General features: G+C 40.1%; 1 protein-coding gene across 1 annotated transcript in view; it reads left to right on the forward strand.

Annotated features, from left to right (window-relative positions):
- Nucleotides 1–22,496, forward strand: part of adamts3 (ADAM metallopeptidase with thrombospondin type 1 motif, 3) — an 82,737-nt gene extending 60,241 nt beyond the window's left edge. Inside the window, exons 16-22 of the mRNA XM_036526971.1 lie at nucleotides 1,309–1,389; nucleotides 3,743–3,906; nucleotides 6,425–6,581; nucleotides 6,666–6,798; nucleotides 15,566–15,773; nucleotides 16,379–16,496; nucleotides 21,949–22,496. Coding sequence (XP_036382864.1) covers nucleotides 1,309–1,389; nucleotides 3,743–3,906; nucleotides 6,425–6,581; nucleotides 6,666–6,798; nucleotides 15,566–15,773; nucleotides 16,379–16,496; nucleotides 21,949–22,472 — 1,385 coding nt within the window. The 3' untranslated portion in view covers nucleotides 22,473–22,496. The remainder of the gene's footprint in view (nucleotides 1–1,308; nucleotides 1,390–3,742; nucleotides 3,907–6,424; nucleotides 6,582–6,665; nucleotides 6,799–15,565; nucleotides 15,774–16,378; nucleotides 16,497–21,948) is intronic.
- The last annotated feature ends 1,176 nt before the right edge of the window (nucleotides 22,497–23,672 follow it).

Consider the following 23,672-nt stretch of genomic DNA (forward strand, 5'->3'; position numbering starts at 1 on the left):
AATAAAGTAGCTGCCACACATTCCCTCTCTGTACAGAAACAGATACTGAGTTCCTTCCAGCCGTCATTCAGTTATGAGACCCCTGATCTTTGGACTGGGTGTACGAGTTAAAGCTGCTGCAGTGGGCGGACATTGTTAATCTTTGATAGGATGTTTAGGCAGCTCTCACATTCCCCCCAACGCCCCCCACCCCATCAGGTGTCACTTGTGTGTACTCGTCGGCATTATGGCAAAACAATACAGGCGAGCAGCTATCAGGGGCTACATAAAAAGCAGATCGTTTTCGCAAGTCCTGGCTCACCTCTGTCCTTGCCTCCATTAGGACTCTGAGGAAATGAATTAAGCTATTCCCGGGCTGCAACTCTGTGATTTAATCCTGTAAAGAAAACTGGCCGACTTTTTCTTTAGAACCAGTCACCTCAAGTTTACTCAGCCCGTTTTGGTCAAATTATCAAATTATCAAAAGAGAAGGGTTCGTTAAAAGGCAAATGACTGAAGTCAATGAAAAAGAAGCCATTATGACAGAAAAATAACAAGCTGATTTCATTTAAAGGGAAGACAAGAGGAGCGTTCTCATTGCCCAAAGGAGCTCGAAATGTGTATCTGAATGAAACGGAAGATTCTAAAAATATTCTTGGTGAGTCTCAGTAGGATTGCAGAAGGCTGGACATCCATGGAATAGAACAGAAGGCGGCTTTGCAGCTTTTGTGCAGTTGTACCTAATGCAGTTTTGCCTTGTATGGAATCTGACAAAAGGTTTATTCGTTCAATGATTTTCATTTGACTCGGTTTGCACTGCGCCAGCCAGATTACATAAGCTGTTGTTGCCTTTACTCAAGAGTTACCACCAAAAGCAATGTGGCCTAAATATGCCTAGGCAGATCTGGACATTTTGACTGTTCACGAATGTGGGTGCCATCATATGTTGCAGCAGAAGCTGCACAAATCTTCTTAATAATGACCCATAATTGAGCAAACCGTGTGTGAGCAGTTGGTGAATGTTACATAATAACATAGAAAATAATTGGTTTTGTCTGCCATACTGCTATACATGAATGAAGAACCTCTTGTCTGGTTTCAGCACTCTAACTTTCTTTTGCAGGTTGGCATGACCTTGCACAATGAAAGTTAATGTAGATTTGTACGTCCACTCTGATCTCTCAGCTTGTAGAGCAAAGCAAAATGCCCTCTGAGTAAAAGGATGTCCACCTCTGCAAGAAAACCATTTTATATTTACTTTTGCTCACTAACTGCTTCTATTATCTTTCCCAATCTTTGCTTTCGTCGCTGACGCAAACACACGCAAAGGTTACCTTAAGATGTTTCTCATCCCGCCTGGTGCTAGGCATGTAATCATCCAAGAGCATGAGGCTTCCCCTCACATTCTTGGTAAGTGGCATCTTATGTTGGATTTGAAGATTGTGTGCCCACACACATACATTAAATATTGCCCACTTTAAGTGCTGTCCATATGGTTGTGGTTCATAGACCCTTCATTTGCAACACTAAGCTAAACACCTCTTTTTATGGTTACATCAGAATATGTTGGTATATTGTAGCATTTTCTTTAGTTAAGCTCTTGAGACATTACATACACTTTTTTCATCAGCTAAGGCAACACTTCTAACTTGAGAGTTGTATGTACATGTACATCCTGTACAGGTTTTTAATGACTTTTGCTTTGTTTCATTAAGCTCACTCAACAACAGAGACATCAAGTGCATTACTACATGTTGATATAAAAATAGGTTGTGATGAAAAGGAGAACCAACAAATACTTTGCCTGGAATAGAACTCTATAATTATGGTAAAAACAGGCCCATTGTTTAGTGAGTATAAGCGCTTACAACAGTTTGGTTGATGTCTTACTGTTAGATGAGCACAAAGCTCACCACCACTTCATCCATATGCAGATTAGCTCTGTGTAGTACCTACTTACCAGTGAAGGCATGTGATTATGCCTGTAATGAACACACTACACTTCAGTAAACATGCCCATCATACAGCAGTGTATTCAAATGAAAATGTAAATGTAAATGTACTAAAAATAGTCCTGAGTCTTACTAATGTACAGTTTCCATTTATTTCACCGGTTTTCAGTTCATAATTAATTGTTAAGAGTAAATTAATCCCTGTGTTCCTAGTCTAGTAAAATAGCAGTACTGTTTTTGTATATCATGCAAATATGAGGTAACATGTAATCATGATTTAAAGTGCAAAAGAGACACATTTATGGAGGTCGAAACTGTAATTGGAATGACAAGTTGGGTGCAATCCATTATGAGCGCTGATATAACAAAGCGTGCTTTATTTTGCGCCAAATGGAATGTGATTCATTCGGCTCCAGTCGCATATCGACTTCCATCATGACTGAAGTGTCCTTTGTGCCGCTCGATTGCTTGTTTTGATTGGAAGTCCTATGGGTGCGACTTGAAGTCAAAAACCAGGAGATTTCATAAGGCATGCTTTCGGAAATCAAGTTTGACAGAAAGCAATCCAGCCAATATCAGAGATACAGAGAGGCAATATGTCAATGCCAGGCAAATATAACAATGTCTGGAAAACAATGCTGTCCTCAAGATACATGGCTGTCCATACCTCTCTGTATGGTTGATAAGACTTTAAGTGGATTTTGTTACCTGCATGAACATGAACCTGAACCCCTACTTTTTGCTGAGATTCATTCAGTTCTTCACCCTAATTAAATTAATCAATTGATCTATGCTTTAACATAAACCAACTCCACAGAGACTGCAGTTAGATATATTATTATAGCTTAATTTTTTGGAAGTAATGCTGTAATTGTAGCTTTATTTGAAATTCGAGTTACGTTCTGTCACATTTTCACCACAACAGACTTCACTAATGTCCATCATGTCAGAAGTTTTTATATGGTAATTTAAGATGACAAAGCTGATTATTCTTCATTCATAACCCTGGCAAACATTTTCACTGATTTCTACCACACTTTTTACCAACTTCCTAGTAACACTGCCCCTACACCTAACACTGCCATCTCCACTCTGACACCTCAGCAGACTCAAGCAGACACAGAAGCAGCCATCCATCATGTCACTTCATGTCTTGTGTTCAGTTTTGATATTTGATCAAAACTTCACTCTGTTGCTTTCTTATAGTCCCTGTAGTAGCTTCATAGAGATACTGCTTTAGAGTACTTACTTTACCTTAGAAATGTGCTGTATTGTACTGTTGTGTGATGTTTGAAAAGTGACATTTGAATATTGATGTTACTGCCAGATATATTCATGCATTTGTGTGTGACTCCCGCTTTTCAAAATGGAGCAGTTAGGTCAGTATGCACATCTCTATGCCAGTCATGCTCACCTCATAAGATCTGATGAGATTTTTCAGTCATAATGCAGACAGAGAATGTGAAATTACATTTAGCTGAGATACAATGAAACATGGGAGCAGTGGCATATGCTCAGTAGCAATGCAGATTGATATCAAGTAATTATCCCTGTAACCTGTAAAATTGGAAATCATGAAATTATGCATTGAAAAATCACCAAGGACAGAAATAAGAACTCCTTACCCAATAAATATGTTAAACTCTCTCTGACGTTTGGAAAAGATTTTTATCAGTAAATGCTCCAGATCTGATACAGATGATAAATTTAGTGACATGGACAAAATGTGTGTCTTCATGCCCCGGAACGTTCCAGCACCGAGGACATTGAGCTTTAGGTGAAAGCGACTCCTAACAAACTTTTGATTTCAGCAATCAAGAATCAAGCAACAGGACATTACATTCTGAATGGAAAGGGAGAGGAGGTGAAGTCGAAGAGCTTTATTGACCTGGGCGTGGAGTGGGATTACATCATCGAGGATGACGTTGAGACACTCCACACCAACGGACCCCTGCATGACGCCGTAGTTGTGCTGGTATCATTTTTCTTTTTAAATACCCAGGATTTAAATGTCATAGATTCAGAATGTGAACATATACATGTGAAAAATACAAACTGTTGCAGATGCAGGTTGTAAGTGCAGACTGAGAAAAATGACTTACTTAAAAGTCAGAATTCTAAAAACAACCTCTTCATAACAATTTCAAAAGACCCCAAATGAACCTCTGCTTGTAAAATCTCCCTTTTTCTTGTAAACAGAAGACTCCCTTATATTTTCAGCAATTGGCACTGTATTGAAACTAGCACAAAGTGCACTGCTTATTCTGTAGGTGTGATGCAGTCTGCTCATGAATCCTATATCACATTCAAACATTTCAACAAAGAAAGAAAAACATACTTTTATTTTCAGAACAAATTCTCAGCAGACATTCTTATCCAGGGCAACTTACATACTGTAGACTACATGTTATCTATTAAGACCACTTAGGCAATTCAGGTTTAGTACCTTTTCTAAGAGTACAGCAGCAATGGACTATCTGGGAATCAAACCTGAAACCTCTGGGTTATCAGCTATGCCCCTTACCTCAACAGCACACCGCTGCCCATTACACTATGTTACCCCGAAGGTCAGTAATATTAATATTATGAAAATGGCTGCATGAGTAATGAAATAAGGATGAAACCTTAAATCCAGATGTGACTAAATATCAGTAAGTGAAATTGTCTTATTTTTTTATTATTTTTTATTTAACCTTTATTTCACCAGGTTTGTCCCATTGAGATTAAAATCTCTTTTACAAGAGAGACCTGGCCAAGAAAAGTCTTATGCATCTGGGCCTTTGTTTTTCATCCACTCTGTGTGAAGTATGCGCATTTCTCAAAGCTAAATCCACATGTGAAGGTTTTAGTTTCGCACCCTTGCGTTAATTCCCCAGATACGACTTCATCTCTCTTCCTTTGGGAAGATTCATGTAGGAAACTTTCATATCCTGCCTCAGTGTGCTTGTCTGTCAAATTGGAGTTGCCAGGCAGTGGTTGTTATCACCTTTGATTTTCTCAGCCGTGATGTGTGTTCACTGGGACTGAGGTGTCTCAGACACAATAAATGACAGATATGTCAGACCTGATCCACAGGCTCTCAAAAGGCATACAGATCAATCTCTGGACTAGCGGCAGGACAGTCAGAAGACACACTTGACAGATGATTTGTTTATTATTCACTGCGATATACTGTGAGTGGTTGGCGCCACTCAGTACATGCAGGAGTCGGGAAGTATATACTGTTGCATAGATCTCTTCATTCAAAAAATCATCTGTTGCACATCAAGTGAGGACAAGCCATTGTTATTACATCTGGCCCAAATGCGAGGGGGTTATATGGATAAGCAGAGGAGTTTGTGGAGCAGTAACAGGAGAGATAAGGGCTGAAAAGGAGAACAGTCTTGGGAGCAGAACTGGAGGGTCGTAGTGGTGGTGGTGGTCGTGTTCCTCAAATGTTGGACAGAGCAATCAATAGATGCAGGTTAGAGCAGGGAAGCAAGCTGATTTGAATTTTTACTGTGTGTGATCTTCACGCAAGTGTCACTAATGTTAGATAAATAAGCATTAATAACTAAGAATTATCACACTTCATCCAGAAAGGTGGAGTTGTCATGGTTTGTAGATATAGTAATGCAAGGTAATGCTCTTTTTGTCAAAATAAAATCTCCAGTCGCTCACCCTCAGGTTTCCCACGTAATACAACACACTAAAATACTACAGAGAAAATAATAAATCAAACCAAATGTGGGAGGACCTACCTCAGACTTCTGGGATTTTGTGCCTAGCCGCCTTTCTCTCTGGTGCTCCATCATTCTTACGTATCATCCTCATACCTGGCTCCCTCTCCCATTCTCTCACTCCCTCTTGCTCCCATTTATATCTCTCTTTCTCACTCACATCTTAAAAACAAATACGAGTCTGTTTAAAAATACATGCAAATCTTTAAATTATTAACTTGCTGTACTGGAAACTAGTGTCATACTGGCAAGGTTTATCACACAGGTTTACTTGCACAACAGGGTCAGTGACACAGTATCCTTGAAAAAGGTGAGAATATCATCACCTTTTCTCTGAGTTTCTTGGCTGAATTGGTAGTATCCAGCAAATGTTTAGAAAGGGTTAATACTTGTCCTAGCATACCAAAATTGGACCCAGGCCATGGGATACACAGAAATATGATAATTCATGCATGTACCCTTTTTAAAATAGACAGAATACATGGCATAGATAGTAATACTTTACTTAAATATTTGTAATAATATGCAATAATGCACACAGCAGCATTATGCAGTATGTAAGATGGTTTTATTTTTTAATATTTTTGGATCATATTTCATCTGGAATGTGTCGCTGGAGTGTCTAGATATTGATTTGAAATTAAAATTATGGAATGGAATTAAAATTTGAATCATATAAAACCTAGTGAAAATGTTTAAATGCAGCATTTAGAATTTCAAAACATGTACTGTGGTTTGATATGTTTCTCTTTTTATGTAACATCTTCTCTGTAGATTATACCACAGGACAACGAGACAAGATCTACTCTGATGTATAAGTACATTATACATGAGGACTCGGTGCCAATCAACAACAATAATGTCATACAGGAAGACTCCTACGAGTGGGCTCTGAAAAGCTGGTCACAGTGTTCTCGGCCCTGTGCAGGAGGTAATGGCTTTCACTGAAGGAGAACCTCAGCTATTCCTGTGCTTTCTTGTACTAATGCAATCCCCTGTATATATCCCATTCAAGGGTTCCAATACACTAAGTACGGATGCCGTAAAAAGGGCGAAAGCAAGATGGTCCACCGGAGCTATTGTGATGTGAGCAAGAAGCCCAAACCAATCCGAAGGATGTGCAACCTACAGGATTGCACGCAGCCCCAGTGAGTCGGTTTTGGTGTTACCCTCCATGCTTGATCTCACAAAGGAAATGATAGGCTTAGTATTTGTAGGGGTATCAGTGGATTGATATTTTACAGTACATTTACTTAGCACAGAGTGACTTGTGCAGTTTACAAATCATCTATTCATATGGCTGGGTATTTACGGAGGCGAATCATATGAACTACTTTTCCAAAGGGTACAACAGCATTGCGGCACCAGAGAGCTGAACCAGTAACCTTTGAGTCACAAGGCCTGCACCTTACTCCTACACCACACTGCAGCCCACCACTTTACTCTGACTAGATATTCACCTAGCTGCTCTCTGGGTTGGATGTTTGTCTCATGTGTGCCTAATGTTTTGCACACAGTACTTTGATTGACATTGATTCATTAAATGCAGGGCTGGCATAACATCACCTTGTTAGCAGCGGTGTAGTGCAGCGATGAGCTTGTCTACAGCCATGCAGAATTTACATGGGTCAGGTGGCTGGGCAATTTCTACTAATTAGCTCACACCAACAGTTCATTTGCTGAGACGCATTGTTACCCAGTGGCGTGACAGTCTGTTTCATGTAGGCAGACCCAGCGTCAGGAGTGATTATAGTCCTGGTGTGAGCCTCCATCTCTAATGTGATAATAATGAGTGGAGCTGACACAGAGTTTGGGGTTACTTTCGATGTCTTTCACCTCCGCTACACTGGTAGCCGAATGATGCTGCAAGCAGACAAGGAACTACAGAAACTCCCTCTAACAGATGCCTTAATGAAGACAGTGTGAAATCTCCATTGGTGCTCTATAGCCATGTATGACTTTTTTCTAGGTCACTTAGTTATATTTATTTAAAATATGTATGAGTATGATATTTCTATGTCTTTATTCAATTGTTCTATTTTATCCTTTGCCATATCAACAATTTTTTATGTGTACTGCACATGATTTGTCTTAGTTGTTAGAAATCTCAAGATAATTACCCTGTGAAAGACATTTGCAATGCCGTAGGTTTTGCCAAAACATACGATTTTGTCGGCTTTCTTGGAGATATCACAGTTGCGTATCTCATTTTCGCATGGATATTAAAAGTACAAAAGCACTAGATTTCACCCCGTGGAAATCTAAGATAAAGCAAATTCCTCATTTGGGCATTCAGTTACTGTACATCTCTGTCAAGCAGCAGTAATTACTTTTTTTTTTAGGATTGGGTGTCAGAGCTCCATTACGGAGTTTATTACTTGCAGAGGCCAAGCTTGAAAGAGATCAATAAGAGATTAGACTGAATTCACTCACCAGCTTTGGAAGCTGGATAAGAAACAGCAGCGGAAGTTAATACTCAGCACGCAACGCGGGAGATGCTGGTGCCAGATATGAACACATTGCATCATGCCTTCAGCGCCTGTGCACAGCTGTAAAGTCTCATTTTTGGTCTCAACTTTGGTCTGTAAAGTAAACAGGGGTTTAATAGTGCAGGTGGCAGGAATGTCTAACTATAACATTTATGTTTACAGTTATTAGTCTTAGTACTTCTCTGAAGCATTATTCCCCTCTTTGTACGCAAAAGGAAAGCGGCATTCATTTATTCTACAATGGATGGACCATGTGCAGGGCATTTAGCTGATATTTAAAATATCAATAATATTAATAACGATAATTATGATGAGGGTAATGATAGCAATAAGGATAACAGCAATTAGAATAACAAAAAACTGGTTTTGTGCTTTTAGATTTTAGACCCTTTCCATTCACGGTTTTGAATATTCACACTAGACAGCACTCCCTGTTTCCGGCTTCATTCTCCTCAAGCCATTGCTGTCTTACATTTATTTTGCATGCTACTCACATTTGTAGCATTACTCATGTTTAATTTTGCTGCATGATGTTTTTAGACTGAAGCTGTGGTGAGATTGAATCCCTTTTGCACATAAAGTTTAGTTTTAGTACAGCTCTGTATGAGTGGCACAGGGTCTTCTGTAAGTACTCTGGCATCTGGCACTTCATAAATGGAAGCCATGCAACAGTCCCAAAAGATGGATCTTGAGCGGGAATTTCTAAATGCTTGTAGACATTTTTAGTCTTCTAATCCAATTGACCTTGGTGCTTTACAGAACTGAACTGAGCCTGCTCACTGACAAATCAGTTACCACCTGGTGCACTGACCAACGTCCTTGTTTCAGAGGGTGAGAGTTGTGACAGGGTTAATAATGACTTCAAACAATCAGGATTGTTGGGAGAAGAAGTTTGAAATGAGTTTGAAGCTTGAAGCCCTGTGTAGTTGATGTGAAAACGGGGTAGACATTATCCTTAACCTTTACATTGGCAACCAAGCAAGCAGCAGAGATTTAAACAAGTATTAGGCTGAGTAAGCACATTTAGACTTACCACAGAGAGTGGAATCGCAAAATCAACATGTGAAAAAGACGTGTATTAGAGCAGAGGGTGGCTTTTATCAAGCACTGTTTTAATCTCTGCCAGATTTCAGGAATGGAAAAAGAGACCTTGCATATGGTTATGGTGATGAAATGTTAACTCAAGGTCCATGACATCTCCTAATGCTCTCATTTCAGGTAGGATAATGAGCCATTGAAAGTAGTTTTTGTATATAGTAAGGAGGTGCTTTGGTCGAAAAACATCACCACATGAAGCATAATAATAATAATTATAATAATAATAATAATAATAACAATAATAAGGGCAATATTAAACTCAGAACTCACACACGTGGGAGTCTTTCTCTCTATAAAACATCACGGTTGATTTTAGGTGTGCGAGTATCTTGCCTAGAATTCGGTGAAGCAGCCAAGTTCACAAATCCACAGAGTTCTCCTGTGGTTCAGCGGTACAAATTGCTTGTAGAAAGACTGCCAGCTGGCTTAAGTGAGATTTATATTTGGGATTAGGGGCCTGTAGCAGAAGTTGAGATTTTGACACTTCCCTGAAGGGATTTTGTCACACTTAATGTTGAATGTGACATTTTGATGGTGAACCCCCTTTTCAGGCCCTCGATGTTGTGATATTTTGTTTATCAACTCCGCAACTTCATTGAAAGTCTTACAGAGTTGAAGCTGACAGCTATCCAAAAATGTGTTTTGCTGATCCAAGAGCACTGCTTATGGGTGACAGTTAAGGACAGCTGGTACAAATTGTTTGGCATTTTTGTGTGATTTTTGTTTTTGTTAATAATAAATACTTTCATCATTATTATTTTTACTAAATCAGGATAGAATAATAGGATTTAGGATTTAGAATAGCAGTAAAATTCATTGTATACTGTTTTAAAAGGAATAATCTGAGTTGCAGTTGACAGGAAGACTAGAGTCCTTTCAAAATATTGTGTCAACAAACTCTTTTCTTACAAATTCACAGCACTGGTGACTTCTGTGCTAAATTACTTTTCTTTTGAATTTGATAACCCACTATACATAGCAGATGTCAACTTCGTATTTGCTTCAGAAATGAAACACTTAAACAATTACACACCTGTTGCTTCCCTGACAAGCGTAGAAGAGCTTGAGTGTGATTGCTTCAGGCCGTAACGTAAGAACATGTGTACACAGGGTATCCAAGAATGAGGTTTATTGCTACTGTCACTACCACCCAGCACAGTCCCTGCAGTTTAATACCCAGGGTGCACATGTTTAGCTTTATATTTGCTTGTCTTTGCTTGTCTTGATATGCACGTGTGGTTATCCAAGAAGAATTGGTAAAGTTACCAACGATAATATGACAATAACAGTAACAGATTGAATAAATGTAACCAGTAATGTTAGTCATGAGCATGTGATCTGAATATGAATACAGCTTTAACAAGGCTTGATCTGAACAATGCTAACAATGCAAATTATAAATGTCTTTGCTGAAATGGAAATGCCTTGCAGAAAGGCATTAGAGTGCGAATGGAATGCATGTTGAGCAAAACGTTGCCATAGTTGTGTGGCTATGGCTGTCTTGATGTATGGGAAAGGATATGATGACAACACAGGATTTAAACTTCCAGCAGTTGCTTGAGCAACAGACTAATATGTAATCTTTCAGTTCCTGGTGGATGTGTTTGAGTGCACTGTTTGTCCCTTTTTGGTTAACTATAGCAATTTGCACAGGTTGCTTAAGCATGACATAATTCCTTTAGCTGCACTGTGGAACACAGTCATTAAAGACAGTGGTAATTCAAGCTTCTTCTCTGGAGGCAAGAAGTTGCTGCTTTCTACCAAATAGGCAGTGACAGCTCCCACACAGCACAAATAGAACAAAACACTGTAAAAGTATTCCCGCTCCTGTGCATTGTTACAATGTCCAGCCTCATGTTAATTTGCTAAAGATGTGCCAGAAAAGTCATATTTTATTGTCTTCAGAAGGATAATATAAATGCTGCTTAAACAAAATGTACTATAGAATGAAAACAAATTTGAATAAATCCAGAATGCTGTTGCTGAAATGAAAGTGAAATTAATATGCAGGCAGATTAAAAAATAAATTGTTGAACAGTAACAGACAGAGGGTATATGTTATGGGCATAGTTAGGCAAAAGGTAAAAACACAAGTCATTAGATGTGTGTGTGTGTGTGTGTGTGTGTGTGTGTGTGTGTGTGTGCGTGTGCACGCTATGGTGTAGACATAATTTTGCAGGTGTTATACAATGTGACGTTACACAACGCAGACAGATCCAATGCTGCCAGGATAGGGTGTTGTCTTGCCTGAAGTACCTTGTGTGAGGAGATTGACAATTACAGAAAGTGAAATGATAAGGACAAGATTGGGAAGACCACCCGGACATGAATATCAGGGTTTGTTTTTCTAGATGCATATACAGTCGACAGATAAAAAGAAGACAGTTAAAACCTACCTTTTTAAAAATGAAGGACAGAAACCACACTAATGAAATTAATGCAAAATGGTTTTGAAGAATGAAGCAAATTCTGGTTTAAGAGATTATAAAATACATTTGGAAAGGGCTTTGAGCACGATTTATTTGTCAGGAAAGTCTCGAAGTGTTAAATTCATTCCACCTTTCACAGAAACAAGGACAAGGATAAATGACTTTTTACCCATTGCTGTAAAGCAAAGCAAAGTAGTTTTACCTTGGTTTCAGCTATTGTGCTTGATTTTCTGGTACTGTGGTTCAGAGAAACAGTCGTTTCCTGTTAGCATATAGTCATCATCAGGTAAAAGATAACACTATACGAGTTGCATTGCAAAAAAAGTATTTTAATTACAGGATGAGGAATTTTCCCACTCAAATCAATTGTCTGTATACTACTTACTGTCATCCATCACCAAGTCTAAAGCAGTAAGCACATCACATCCATATAATTTTCTCTAGTCAGTATTGCACCGTGTATATTTACGAATAAAAATGTCTGTTCTGAGATTCTGTTGCGGCTGAGAAGGTTGGGATAGACATAGTTGGAGACATGTTTGGCTTGGAGTCTATGGAGGCGATCAGACATGGTGAGGGGACAAGGTACCAAAGCCCCCAGCTATTGTGGATGCAGTACCGGACAGCGCTGCAGTCTGACTGGCTGCAGAATTAGAGGGAAGCACCAGAGGCGTGCCAAACTGGGTGAGAGGACAGAGGACGTGCGACATTGACCTGAGATGGACGATGGTAGGGGTAGGAGGGAAAAAAGGTTGGCTGTGGGCGGTGCATTTGGAGACAGGCACAGACAGGACACTGGGACGACACTGTGGCCCTGGGCCGAGGGGACGGTGGCAGGTTTGCAAGGACAGGACAGACGACTCTCCAGGACTTTGGGGACTGTGGACCTGACAGGGCGGGGGGAAGGGGGAACGGGTTTGGGGGGCCATGACGAGGGGAAGCAGGGAATGAGAAGTGACGCAGCAAGTCACTGTCACTGGAGAGTGTAGATGCGGCTGGGATTTTGTGTTAGCTGAGAGCCATAGAATTAACGGGGATTAGATAATTGAGTCCAAAAGTGTCTGAAAAAAAGGTTTCTGAACTTTAGTGTTAAATCCATGAAATCAAAATTATACAGTGTAAACACAACACTCTGGCAGCAGAATGACTATTATATAATTAATTTGAATGAGTTCAAATCAAGTGTGACACCAAGCTAAAGTATAAAAGTGTGTGCTATGTATCATGTCAAATGTAGCCTTACCATGACATATCAACTGAGAATATCACGATAATGTCATGTATGACATGTATTTTGATGAGTTTGTGTTGGTTGGCATGTGCTAATAATAAATAGAGGCTTATGACTGCTTATGCAGTGCTTATGAAGGCAGTATGTTCTTACGAAGGTGTTATGTAACATGCAGGACCCCTCCTAGAAAGGGTTACCATTCAGTTCTGAGTGAAAGAAGAATGCCCTGAGACTTCATTGTGCTCGCATGGCTGGGTGAGAGAGGATCCTGAGCCAGGGACATCAACTTGAGGGCTGCGCCTGCTTTTGTGCCCTTCATGCTGCATCTGTCACTTAGCATTTCATGGTAACGGTCATGTCAAGGAAAACAAATATCCGAGCAAATTTATGTGTTTTCCATTTCTCTTTTATTTTGCCATTTCTTGTGACTATACAAACCTGGACTGCACAATAATTGGGTGCAAACCTATTTTTTACGTACCCTCAACTTCTGAACCAGGGCGTATCTCAGGATGCACAAAGCAATACCAAACAACCTTGAAATGTATTGAGGGAAAAAATCAATATAACTGACAATCAAACAGCATTCTTTCCCTAACAGATGTCGTAGAACTCTCCCCTCGCTCTGAAAGGAATACATTTCACATGGCAGTTTCACATGTTCAGGTTCTGTGGAGGACACGTCAATATGCGGGCAGCTCTGTGGAAAATATATACAGTCCATATATATGGTCCATTAGGATGGGCTTCGCTCTGCCACATCATAAAGGAGCCCATTATTTCCTGTTGTCAAAGAAAGGGGGGCTGCTGGCCACTGAAAAGAACCTCTGGTCTTGATTGTATTCGGTGCTCAGGCCAACTTCTACAAAGAACAGATAAGGACAAGATTAAAGTCAGTGTGTTTGAGGGAAGCACTCAGAGGGCAAAGTCATTTGAAATATTTCAGTGTTTCACTGCTTGCAGAAAATCAGAGTTGCCCACAAAACTAGACCTCTAGTTAGACTTAGCACCATACCTACTCACTACTCAAGCAACCATTGTGCTTTTTGTTACTTGGGGTGGTAACTAGGGGGTGGAGATCAGACTCTGACACCTTTGAGTACTTTTTTTCTGTTGGCTGGTAGCTTGTGATTGGAGAATGGGATTTAATGTTTCTTATTCACCAGCACTTGTTGAAAAGTTTGACTATTGCACTGTAGTGGTCACAAGTCAGTAAGGTCGGCATCACTGGGATTGAGCTTTGTAATGGTTAACAGCTACCTTGGTAAAAGTATGCATGTTAGCAGTAGTGTCACCGTGTGTCACATAGACAACTTAATCTCTATGACAGACTATGTCTGTTCCATGTCCCTTCACTTTGCACAGTGTGATGAAGTGTGGTTAACTGGCAGGCATGTTGTGATGATATTTATCAGTAAATGTCAAAGTTATTTTTTTCTGGTTATTTAATACTTGTATTGCAGCCAAACTCTTACATTTTATACAATGATAGTTCCACAGTGAATTCAGTAGGCATTTCACATAGTTATTATCCTACATGTCCTTAGCCAATAACTGTGACCTTTGTAGATGTTAGCTATACTTATCAAGAATAAACAAGGATAAACATAATAGTTATGTCTCATTAGCTCTTAGAAACAGTTTAGTATTTTTGTACTGGAGGAAGCCAGATGAACCCAGTAAGTGTAATGAATTGAACCTTTTCAATGAAACCGTAATTGTATACTAGAGATGTGGGATCACCATCAGGTGGGCTATCACCAATCTGAAGGTCGCAAATACTGTTCCATGCATTTGGAAATCACTGTCATTTGGCCTGGGATCATCTGCTGAAGTGGGTCACACGCAAGGATTTGTGCTCTGTATTATTTTCCTTCACCCATGAATATACTGAGGTTGTGAATGCTTCGGTTTTGTAGAAGGTGATGGTACAGATAGGGTCTTGCAGCTAGGATATCATCTGGATTATTTGAAAAGAAGGCAGCACTGTTACAAATCTATAGGGCATGGTTTGTTTAGTGTTGCAGTCTGAATTTCAGGAATAGATGTATTAATACAATACGCAATGTCTTTAAGTCCCGGTCACTGTGCAGGATTTCAGATATACTACAGTTGCAGACTACTGGCCATGCAATACTCTGACATTGAGACAAATTAAGGTAACTCAGCTACGCTGTCCAGAGTAATCTTGCTGTTGCTTTAGATAATTCTATGTAATCATTCATATTGCTTACTGCTTTCAATTATGAATTTGACAGTTAAAGCAATTAAAAGTGCAGATATTCACATACTCAGAATCATAAAATAAATGTCACACTATGATATTTTTTGCCATGACAGGCACCATTCAAAAGTGCAACAGACCGCTTCACAGAATCAACATTCACAGGAAAACAAACACTAATCATCCCTTTCAGTCAATAGTCCTGTTTCCAGCTAATATCTTCAACAGGGAATAGAAGCGCAGACAAAAATAAGAAAAACAGAAAACAACAATTAAGTCCCTGGGGATGCACTGTATGGATTCAGGTTGAACACCCCCTCCCCTTTCTTTCTGTCTCGTCTAAAAAAAAGTTCTTGGTTTCAGTCCTGGTAACCTTGGTTTTTCTTTGTGTGTGTTTGTGTGTGTGTGTGTGTGTGTTGTGTGTGTGTGCAACCGTGTGTCCAGGTGGATAGCCGAAGACTGGGAGCACTGCACCAAGACGTGCGGCAGCCTGGGCTATCAGATTCGCACTGTTCGCTGCGTGCAGTTCCTCCACGAGGGCACCAACCGCTCCGTCCACAGCAAGTACTGCAGTGGAGAGAAACCTGAGAGCAGGAGGCCCTGCAACAGAGTGCCCTGCCCCGCTCAGTGGAGGACCGGAGCCTGGTCTGAGGTAGGAGGGGAGAACTGCCCCAAAAGCTAGCCTAGTCAAGTTTTGGTCACTTGAGCCCATTGTGATTTACAGTTTTACCCATGGTGGTTAATTGTCCTTGGTTTTAAGATCATTATGTCATGTTTTTTAAGCCATGGCTTCATAAAACTTTTAGAAATATTGATATAGAGGTGGATGTAGAAGCAAAGAATATTGATGAGAGTGGCAGGGTTTTCTTATTGCAAATGACTACAGAAAAAAATTGCAGATATAGAACGTCTGTGTTGAAAGTGGCCTGTAACCATCCCTCTTTTTTCTCCTGCTACTTATTCTGCTTAGAAACAATGCAATACGCAATGGAGGCTAAGAAATTAATCACAGTATTTGCATTATTTATTTGGTTATTTGCCATGTTGCAGAGTGACCTACATAGTTTATATATCATGCATTTATTCAGCTGGATATTAACTGTGGAAATTCAGGTTAAGTGGGTTGGTTAAGGGAACATCTGCAATGCCTCCTATGGGTTAGAAGACTGCCTCAACGTGTAGCAGGTAGATCCTTTTGAAGGACAGCATATATGAAATTGCCATAGACACTGAGGCTCCCCCTTGTGCTTTTCACAGTGCTCGGTGACCTGTGGGGAGGGGGTGGAGCACCGCCCGGTGACGTGCCGAATCGGAGATCAGTGTAACGGAGAGAAACCGGAAACCTCCAGACCATGCAGGCCTGGGCCATGCCATGGTAAGCCTCTAGTGCAGAGAGACCTTACTGTTCATGGAGCTGAGTTTATTCTGACTGCCTTGAGTTTGGTCCTTGACTTGAAAGGATGTACTTTTAGGAAGACGCCACTTTTTCCTGGTTGATATAATCGGGTTGGTGGCTTGCTCAATTGTCTATGGTTTTCTAGTGACACACGGAAGTGTCTGGAATGATTTGATCATATTCTCCCAGATACAGATGATGGGATCTGTAAACTCACATATATCCATTCACGTGCCTGATTTTGTCTTTGCAGTTTCTCCAAATATGACTAATTGGAGCACTGTTATTACAGATGTAGAGTTTCTATGATGATGAAATTAAAATGTATTTTTTCAAGAACAGCAAGTCAGGTGACCAAAAATGAGTCGTAATAGGGCAGAGTCCCAGCTGAACTTGCCAGAAGGAAACTGCACAGCAGTATGGCCATTTAAGAGGGAGCACAACATCTGGAACAGAAACTGCTGTAGTATTTGTTAACTAATATACTTTGAGAGAAGACAGAACAGGATAATGACTGGTCAGACTGGTTTACGTTTGTCTACTCAATCAGCTAAATGGACGAAGAGAAAGGACAGTGAGCCTTAAAGAAGAGAGGGTGATTGAGAGCTAATAGTCTGATCTAAGGTGGGATGGAACAGAAAATGAATAAGGAAAAGATTGCAGCAAACCCACAATGGACTATTAGAATTACATATGCTCTCCTGCTTAAATGAATAGAAAAAAGTCCCTGCTTAAAATAAAATCAGAGAGAAAGCTAAGAGAAGAGACCCAAGAACACCGAGAAGAGACAGGTCACTTTCTCCACGCATTCTTGTTGAAAAAAATGTAGTTTTCAATCAGAATGTATTCCTGGTAATTACCTGTACCAGGCAACCTGGAAGCTGGGAGAAATCAATGAGCAATTGCTCAAGGACAGAAGTGCTCCTTACAATACAGAAAATATAATGCCTCTGTTATCACTATCTACCATTATGGTTAAGATGGTCTTCATACTTCTTATAATTAGCTTCTATTGTTATGACTAGAATCCATGCACTAGCACGGGTCACATGTTTTCAAGTCTATTTCTGCAGGTAACTCATTCAAAAGGCATTTCTAATAGCAGAGCATTTTTAAAATGATCTTTTTTTTAAATATATGTATATAAATATATAAAATATATAAAGTATACTGCATGTACATGTTGATAGCTTCAAAGCATCATGGAACCACCCCATATCAAACCACTGCATTTGCTAGATCACTGAGTAGTTTCTATCAATACAGTGTAGTAATGTATGAGGGAATGTATTAGAGTTTTATTTTGTCAACTTTTTTCAAGACAGCCTGCTGACATATTATGGGAAAATCAATACTATGATCTAGTATGGGTTTCTAAGAGCACAAAAGGCTGAAATGATGACAATGTGGCCATTACACATTTCATGTTCCTCTCTTAAATGTACGCACCAGCACAAGTTCCCATGAACCTATTCTCCAAACAAAATGCATTTCAAACCATGATACATTTTCACATCCTGAAAGGGGTTTTCACCTTAAAGAAAAAACAGCATTGAGACTAAAAATGTGTCATTTGTGTCAAATGTTTTTGATGGTTTTGTGTTGATGATGGCCCTAAAGGGGCAGCAGAATGTATGGAAATGGCCATTAATGTAGAGAAAAGAGGTGTCTAATGGTACCATTGCCATTGACTTTGCACAGTGCTATGACCAGTGACAGCTGGTGGTGATATTGGGTGGGTGGTCTAACAAATGCATTATGCCCATCAATAGTTCATGCTGCAGCATCAGCAGCATCACATCCGAGATACCAAGTCACAGCAACAACACTATATACCTTGTTATAGCAAGTGCTCTACAACAACACTATAGAGAAATGCCCACAAGAATGGCCTAATGCCAAAAAACTCTTTCTGTGTCTGTCTTTCTTTCTCTCTCTCTCTCTCTCTCTCTCTCTCTCTCTCTCTCTCTCTCACACACACACACACACACACACACACACACACACCATTTGACTATTTTTCTCTGTACACATTAGCACATGCCATTTTTAACAAAAACAAAATATGCAAGAATGATGGAATGATAGGCTACATGATAGAACAGAATGCTCTGTCATGTAGCCTATAATGTCAGAAAAGGGTCCACCTAGGGATGCACTACAAAACGTGTTGTGTAATGACTGTCAATAGATACTACAACTGTTTTTATCACAACCATTTTGCAAGCCATTGTGTCAAACATCATGTCCCGAATAAAACAATTTGGTAACGACAGCAAAAATAACGGTCATTATAGGAGAGAGACAGGCAATATGTAGACAGGAAAGCTAAAGGAAATGTGTGTGATTGTCTTTTAAGAGGTCTATAGGCTTGGGCCTGCCTTATTTGAAGAGGCACATCGTCGACCTTTCTGGGATGCAAACAGGCTAATCACCATGTCACTGAAGTCCGGTGATTTTTGGATGAAGTCCCAAAGGCTTGAATAGTTCCTAATAGTGGCTAGTCACAAGCAGCGTTGGCCGTTCTTTGAGGTACAAAAAATATCCAGCAACAACGTAAAAAGTTGAATCATTCTGATTTTTTAATTTTCAACTTGCTAGACCGATAAGCTAAATTTGAAGAACAGTCAGGGATTCATTTAACGGAGTATTTCCCATCATTTAGCTACCGTTTTTAAAAGCTTTGAGGGATAGGTCCAAAATCACCTCTTATTTTAACCAACAAAATAAGCCTTCAATATATTATCACTATATTAGATTGACAGATAGCTATATGACAGTACTAGCTAGCTAATGTTGGTTGACAAATAGTGAAAAGGTTATCCAGCTAGAGAGCTAGTGATAGCTTATGTCAGCTATTAACTAGCTACCTATTGACAGCCACTCTTTTTCTAGCCACTCTACTTTTGCTGTGATCATGTGATTATTAGAAGAAATGTGCAAAACAGTCAATAGATGTCAGTTACTTGTATTCTAGATGACAAATATATAGTCTGATACAGTAAATGATCTAGTTTTGCCAGACTTTCTCAGATACTTCTCAATAGTTTCCGATGGAAAACAGCATTCAAATTAACCAGGAAGTGACCGTCTGAGACTTCCGGATACTGGGCTGAATGAATTTAGCCCAAATGATCAGCAAATCAAGGGGGCGTGCCACGACAAATTTCACTCACTTGACACAGAAGATGAAAGGAAGCTGATGCCACTGTGTTTGGGCTGTAAAAAATAAGCCCATTGTGATACATCCTGTGTTTCTCTTGTGACTATTTGGTGCTGTTGCTGCTCTAGGTTCCACCAAAATTTTTAAAAAACCTGTTCTAAGGTTTTTTAACAATAATTTTCCCATTTTTATTGTAAAAGATAGGGAGGGCTTAGCCCTGTTAGCCCATTTATACCAGCCGTCCCTGGCTATGACGTCAGTTTTTTATCTGTATGGTTGACTCACGGAGATCCCGTGTGACAAGTTCCTGTTAACAAAGGAGGAGAAGGAGAACAAATTCGCAGATTCCGTGGGAAGAGGGTGTAGATGGCAGTATCATCTATTATGATATTGTCGGCTGGACCACAAAACCAAGTACTGTTGGACAGATTGTAGAAATAGCTGATACAATGATAGTTGTGAGATTCTTGATGCTGGCACTACTGTGCAACCATAAACAAAATCATAATGCCCAGGTTTCACTTTCTATACTGTTTGTTTCTCGACTGGAATCAGAAAAGTGTTGTAAATACCTGGAGACTTTATTTAACTGTAGGGTAAATGGTAGCTCTGCTTTTGAAAGAAATGAAGTCCAAATTGCTGAGCCATTATCTGGCTTTTTTCCTTGCTGTTTGGGAAGCATCAGGCCAGTGTGCTGCCATGAATTTCATTCATAGCTCCCACTTCAAAGCACCTGATGTCTGCCTGTTGGGTAGACAATGTTTTGGTTTACAAAACATAAGAGCGGTAATAATTAAAGAACATTTTTGGCTATTCATATTCACAGGCAATAGCTTTTTGTGTTAGTTTTAAGCATTCAGCATTCAATATTCGTGGATGTAGAGGTAATGAATACAGGTATTAGCATAGATTAATTACACAACTCAAATAATGATAATGATCAAACTGAAGAGACTGGGATAGTTAGAGATACTAAGGTCGGTTATGTTGTGAAGTGAAAAGTTACATGGGTGGACACCCTGTGTTGACAAATGAGTCACAATAAGGGGAAGGTCATGGCACTATGCACAGGATTTTCAATTGTACATGACACCATGAAAAAAAGCAATGGGACAGAGGGATACAGCAGTGACTTTTTTTATTAAATCACTGTAATAAATCCCATTGTCACCATGTAACTTCTTGTGACATTTAGTAATACTCTCTTACTGTGAGAGAATGTAATGTCAGCATGATGTCACATACTTTTCCAACTCAATCACAACTACATATGCATGGTTCTGTCTTTAATATCCAATTTGGGGGATTGCTTCTGTGCTTTGTAGTTCTCAAGAGATCAGGTTGCTCTTATTTATACACAGCAGATCTTTAAAACATTACAAGGAGGCGTTCCATAACCACAAAGCAGGGGGAAACACACAACCCTAACAAACGTCTAACAAAATGAATTCTTGAAATGTGCTCTGCTCCTCTGTAAACACATAAGTTGTCTCTTGAGAGGGAGCTTTTTTTTCTGAAGCTTTTCATCAGCGAAGTGAAGATCTCAGGTGTGACGAGGGAAACACAGGCAAACAAATGGCCTCTAATCCTAATGAGGGAAGAGTCTGTTACTCTATATGTGAATGGAAAGAGCACTTAGGGCAACGGGGGAGACGGAGGCGGGGGGAGGGTTCTGCTGAGGGCTTTATCTCAAATGAGGAGCCTAAGCTCTTTAGTCTATGGGTGTGACAGGCTCATCCAGAAGCACAACATGCCGTTACCTCAGACCGAGGGGAGGCTGGTGAACTTCCATCACACACAGAGTGTGAGGCTGCAGTAACTTTGCAAAGTGTATTATTTTATACTGACTTGTTAACTTGGCGTCTCTGTCTGGGTCGACATGCAGCTCTACGCACATTTTATGCATTCAACTGTGGCACACAAATAAGGTTTACAGAAGCAAAATGTTGAGTAATGAGGACAGTAAAATGAGGACTGCCAAGCACAGTATACCAAGTTAATCACTCACCCACAGTACAGGCCTAAACTCCAGTGTTATAAGCTTGCATTGGACAGCTGATTGCAGTAGCCCATAAATGGTGTGTGTGTATTTAGTAGTGAAGTAATATTAATTATTGTGAAGTTAATACCTGTGATAATGTATCTGAATAATCAGACTGAGCGATTGTGGGAGTGGGCTGACAGTGTTTTCCAAGACATCATTTTAAGAAAGGTAAAAAAATGACATTAATGTGTAATTTCATTTTTGAAATGTGCCCAATTTTGCAGATGAACCCTGCACTGGTGACAAGTCCATATTCTGTCAGATGGAGGTTCTGGCCCGATACTGCTCCATTCCAGGCTACAATAAACTCTGCTGCGATTCCTGCAGCAAGCGCAGCAGCACTCTGGCTCCGTACCTGTCCGAGGGGGCTGAGGAGGCCCGATTCGGGTCGGCCCTGCCCTCTTGGCTCCTAGACGCCTCATCGTCCGCCGCGCTATCCAACGGCACTGGTGCACTACCCGGAGGACCCCTCCGCCAAAGCCTCAAGGCAGGCACGATGTCGGGAAGCACGCCGGCCGACTCCACCCCGAAGGCGGTTCCCCCTGCCGGCAGTAACAAGACAAGCAGGCGAGGTGCACCTCCGATCAACCGCGGTGCCAGGGATCAGTTTGGCGCGGATGCCCGCCGCATGCCCTCTCCAAAACGAGTCAACGCGACAGCCCGACCGCCTCCCGACCCCAGCTCGCCCGGGGTGGACACGCCCCGTGAGAGCCGGTGGCCCGCAACATCTTCTGAAGTGGAGAGATGAAGCCAAGCCTCCCCTCCACCCCACCCCCCCCCCCTTACCTGAACTGTGTGTGTAGATATCCAGCTGCAATCTGCATCTTCTATTTCAGAACATCATTGTGAAAGAGAGCAAGAGAGAGAAAGAGAGAGAGAAAGAGATAAAAGTGCTGGTTCACTTTCGTGTTATAGATTCCTACTGCAGTTGTCTGAAGCAACATGCCATTATCACTTCTGTTTATGGAGAAGTGCCAAAGATTCTCACTAAGGCTAGTTGAACTGTCCCTGTAAACAGCTCGGTTACCAAGGTTCACGCGCCAGCCGATTCTAAGAGATGACAGAGGTACTCATTAGGAAGATGGTTCTAGTTGTATAGAATTACTGAATCAAGCTATTTTTGGTTACTGGTTCGCAACTGTTTGTTTGACAAATAGATATTTATAAGCTGTCCTGTAAATAATGTATATGTAAAATGTCAGTATAATTTTAAAGAAAGAAAGCTGATGATTTTATATATGTTACAAGGACACTTTGGTGTGTGTCATATACTAAAGAGCTTACATCCATACATTCCTGGACATGAAACAAAGTAACACTGACATGTTCAATTTACTAAGCAATTTACAGGCAAAGAAAAATCTTTTGCGATCTTTTTTTTTTTAACATGGGCAAAAGAATATGCTGACAAAATGGTGTTCTTATGGAACGTGTACTGCAATACCACTTACAAATAATGAATGATTTTAATTGTCCTGACTAAACATTTAGGACCAAAGTCAACAGAACGCGTTGAGTGTGTGATAAGCCTGGAATCAGTAAAACCTGACAGTACTGTAAAATTTCTGGGTTTTGTGTGCCACGGATGTTCAGCTTATCACCCCTTTGTGTAATTCACAATGTCTATTGAATCCTTAGTTTTAATACAATTTTTGTTATCAATGGGTACTGTATTCTCACGTAAACAGGAGCTGAACTGAAAAATGAGGGAAAGCATTGTCAAGACATGCATTTGCAAAAATTGTCATTGAACACAAAAAAAGAAAATTTTTCCTTGAGCATTCAAAAAGTATTTTCACATGGAAGGATTTTTTTATGGAGTACGTAAAGCTGGACTTACAGAGGCCTTTATGTAGAACATATTGATGAACAAGATGTCTTATGCTTTGTCTGAGAAAAAAAAAGGATAAGAAAGCTATTTATTTAAAAGGATTTTTATCACAACCAC

This window comes from Megalops cyprinoides, chromosome 4, assembly GCF_013368585.1.
Source record: "Megalops cyprinoides isolate fMegCyp1 chromosome 4, fMegCyp1.pri, whole genome shotgun sequence".
Taxonomy (NCBI): domain Eukaryota; kingdom Metazoa; phylum Chordata; class Actinopteri; order Elopiformes; family Megalopidae; genus Megalops; species Megalops cyprinoides.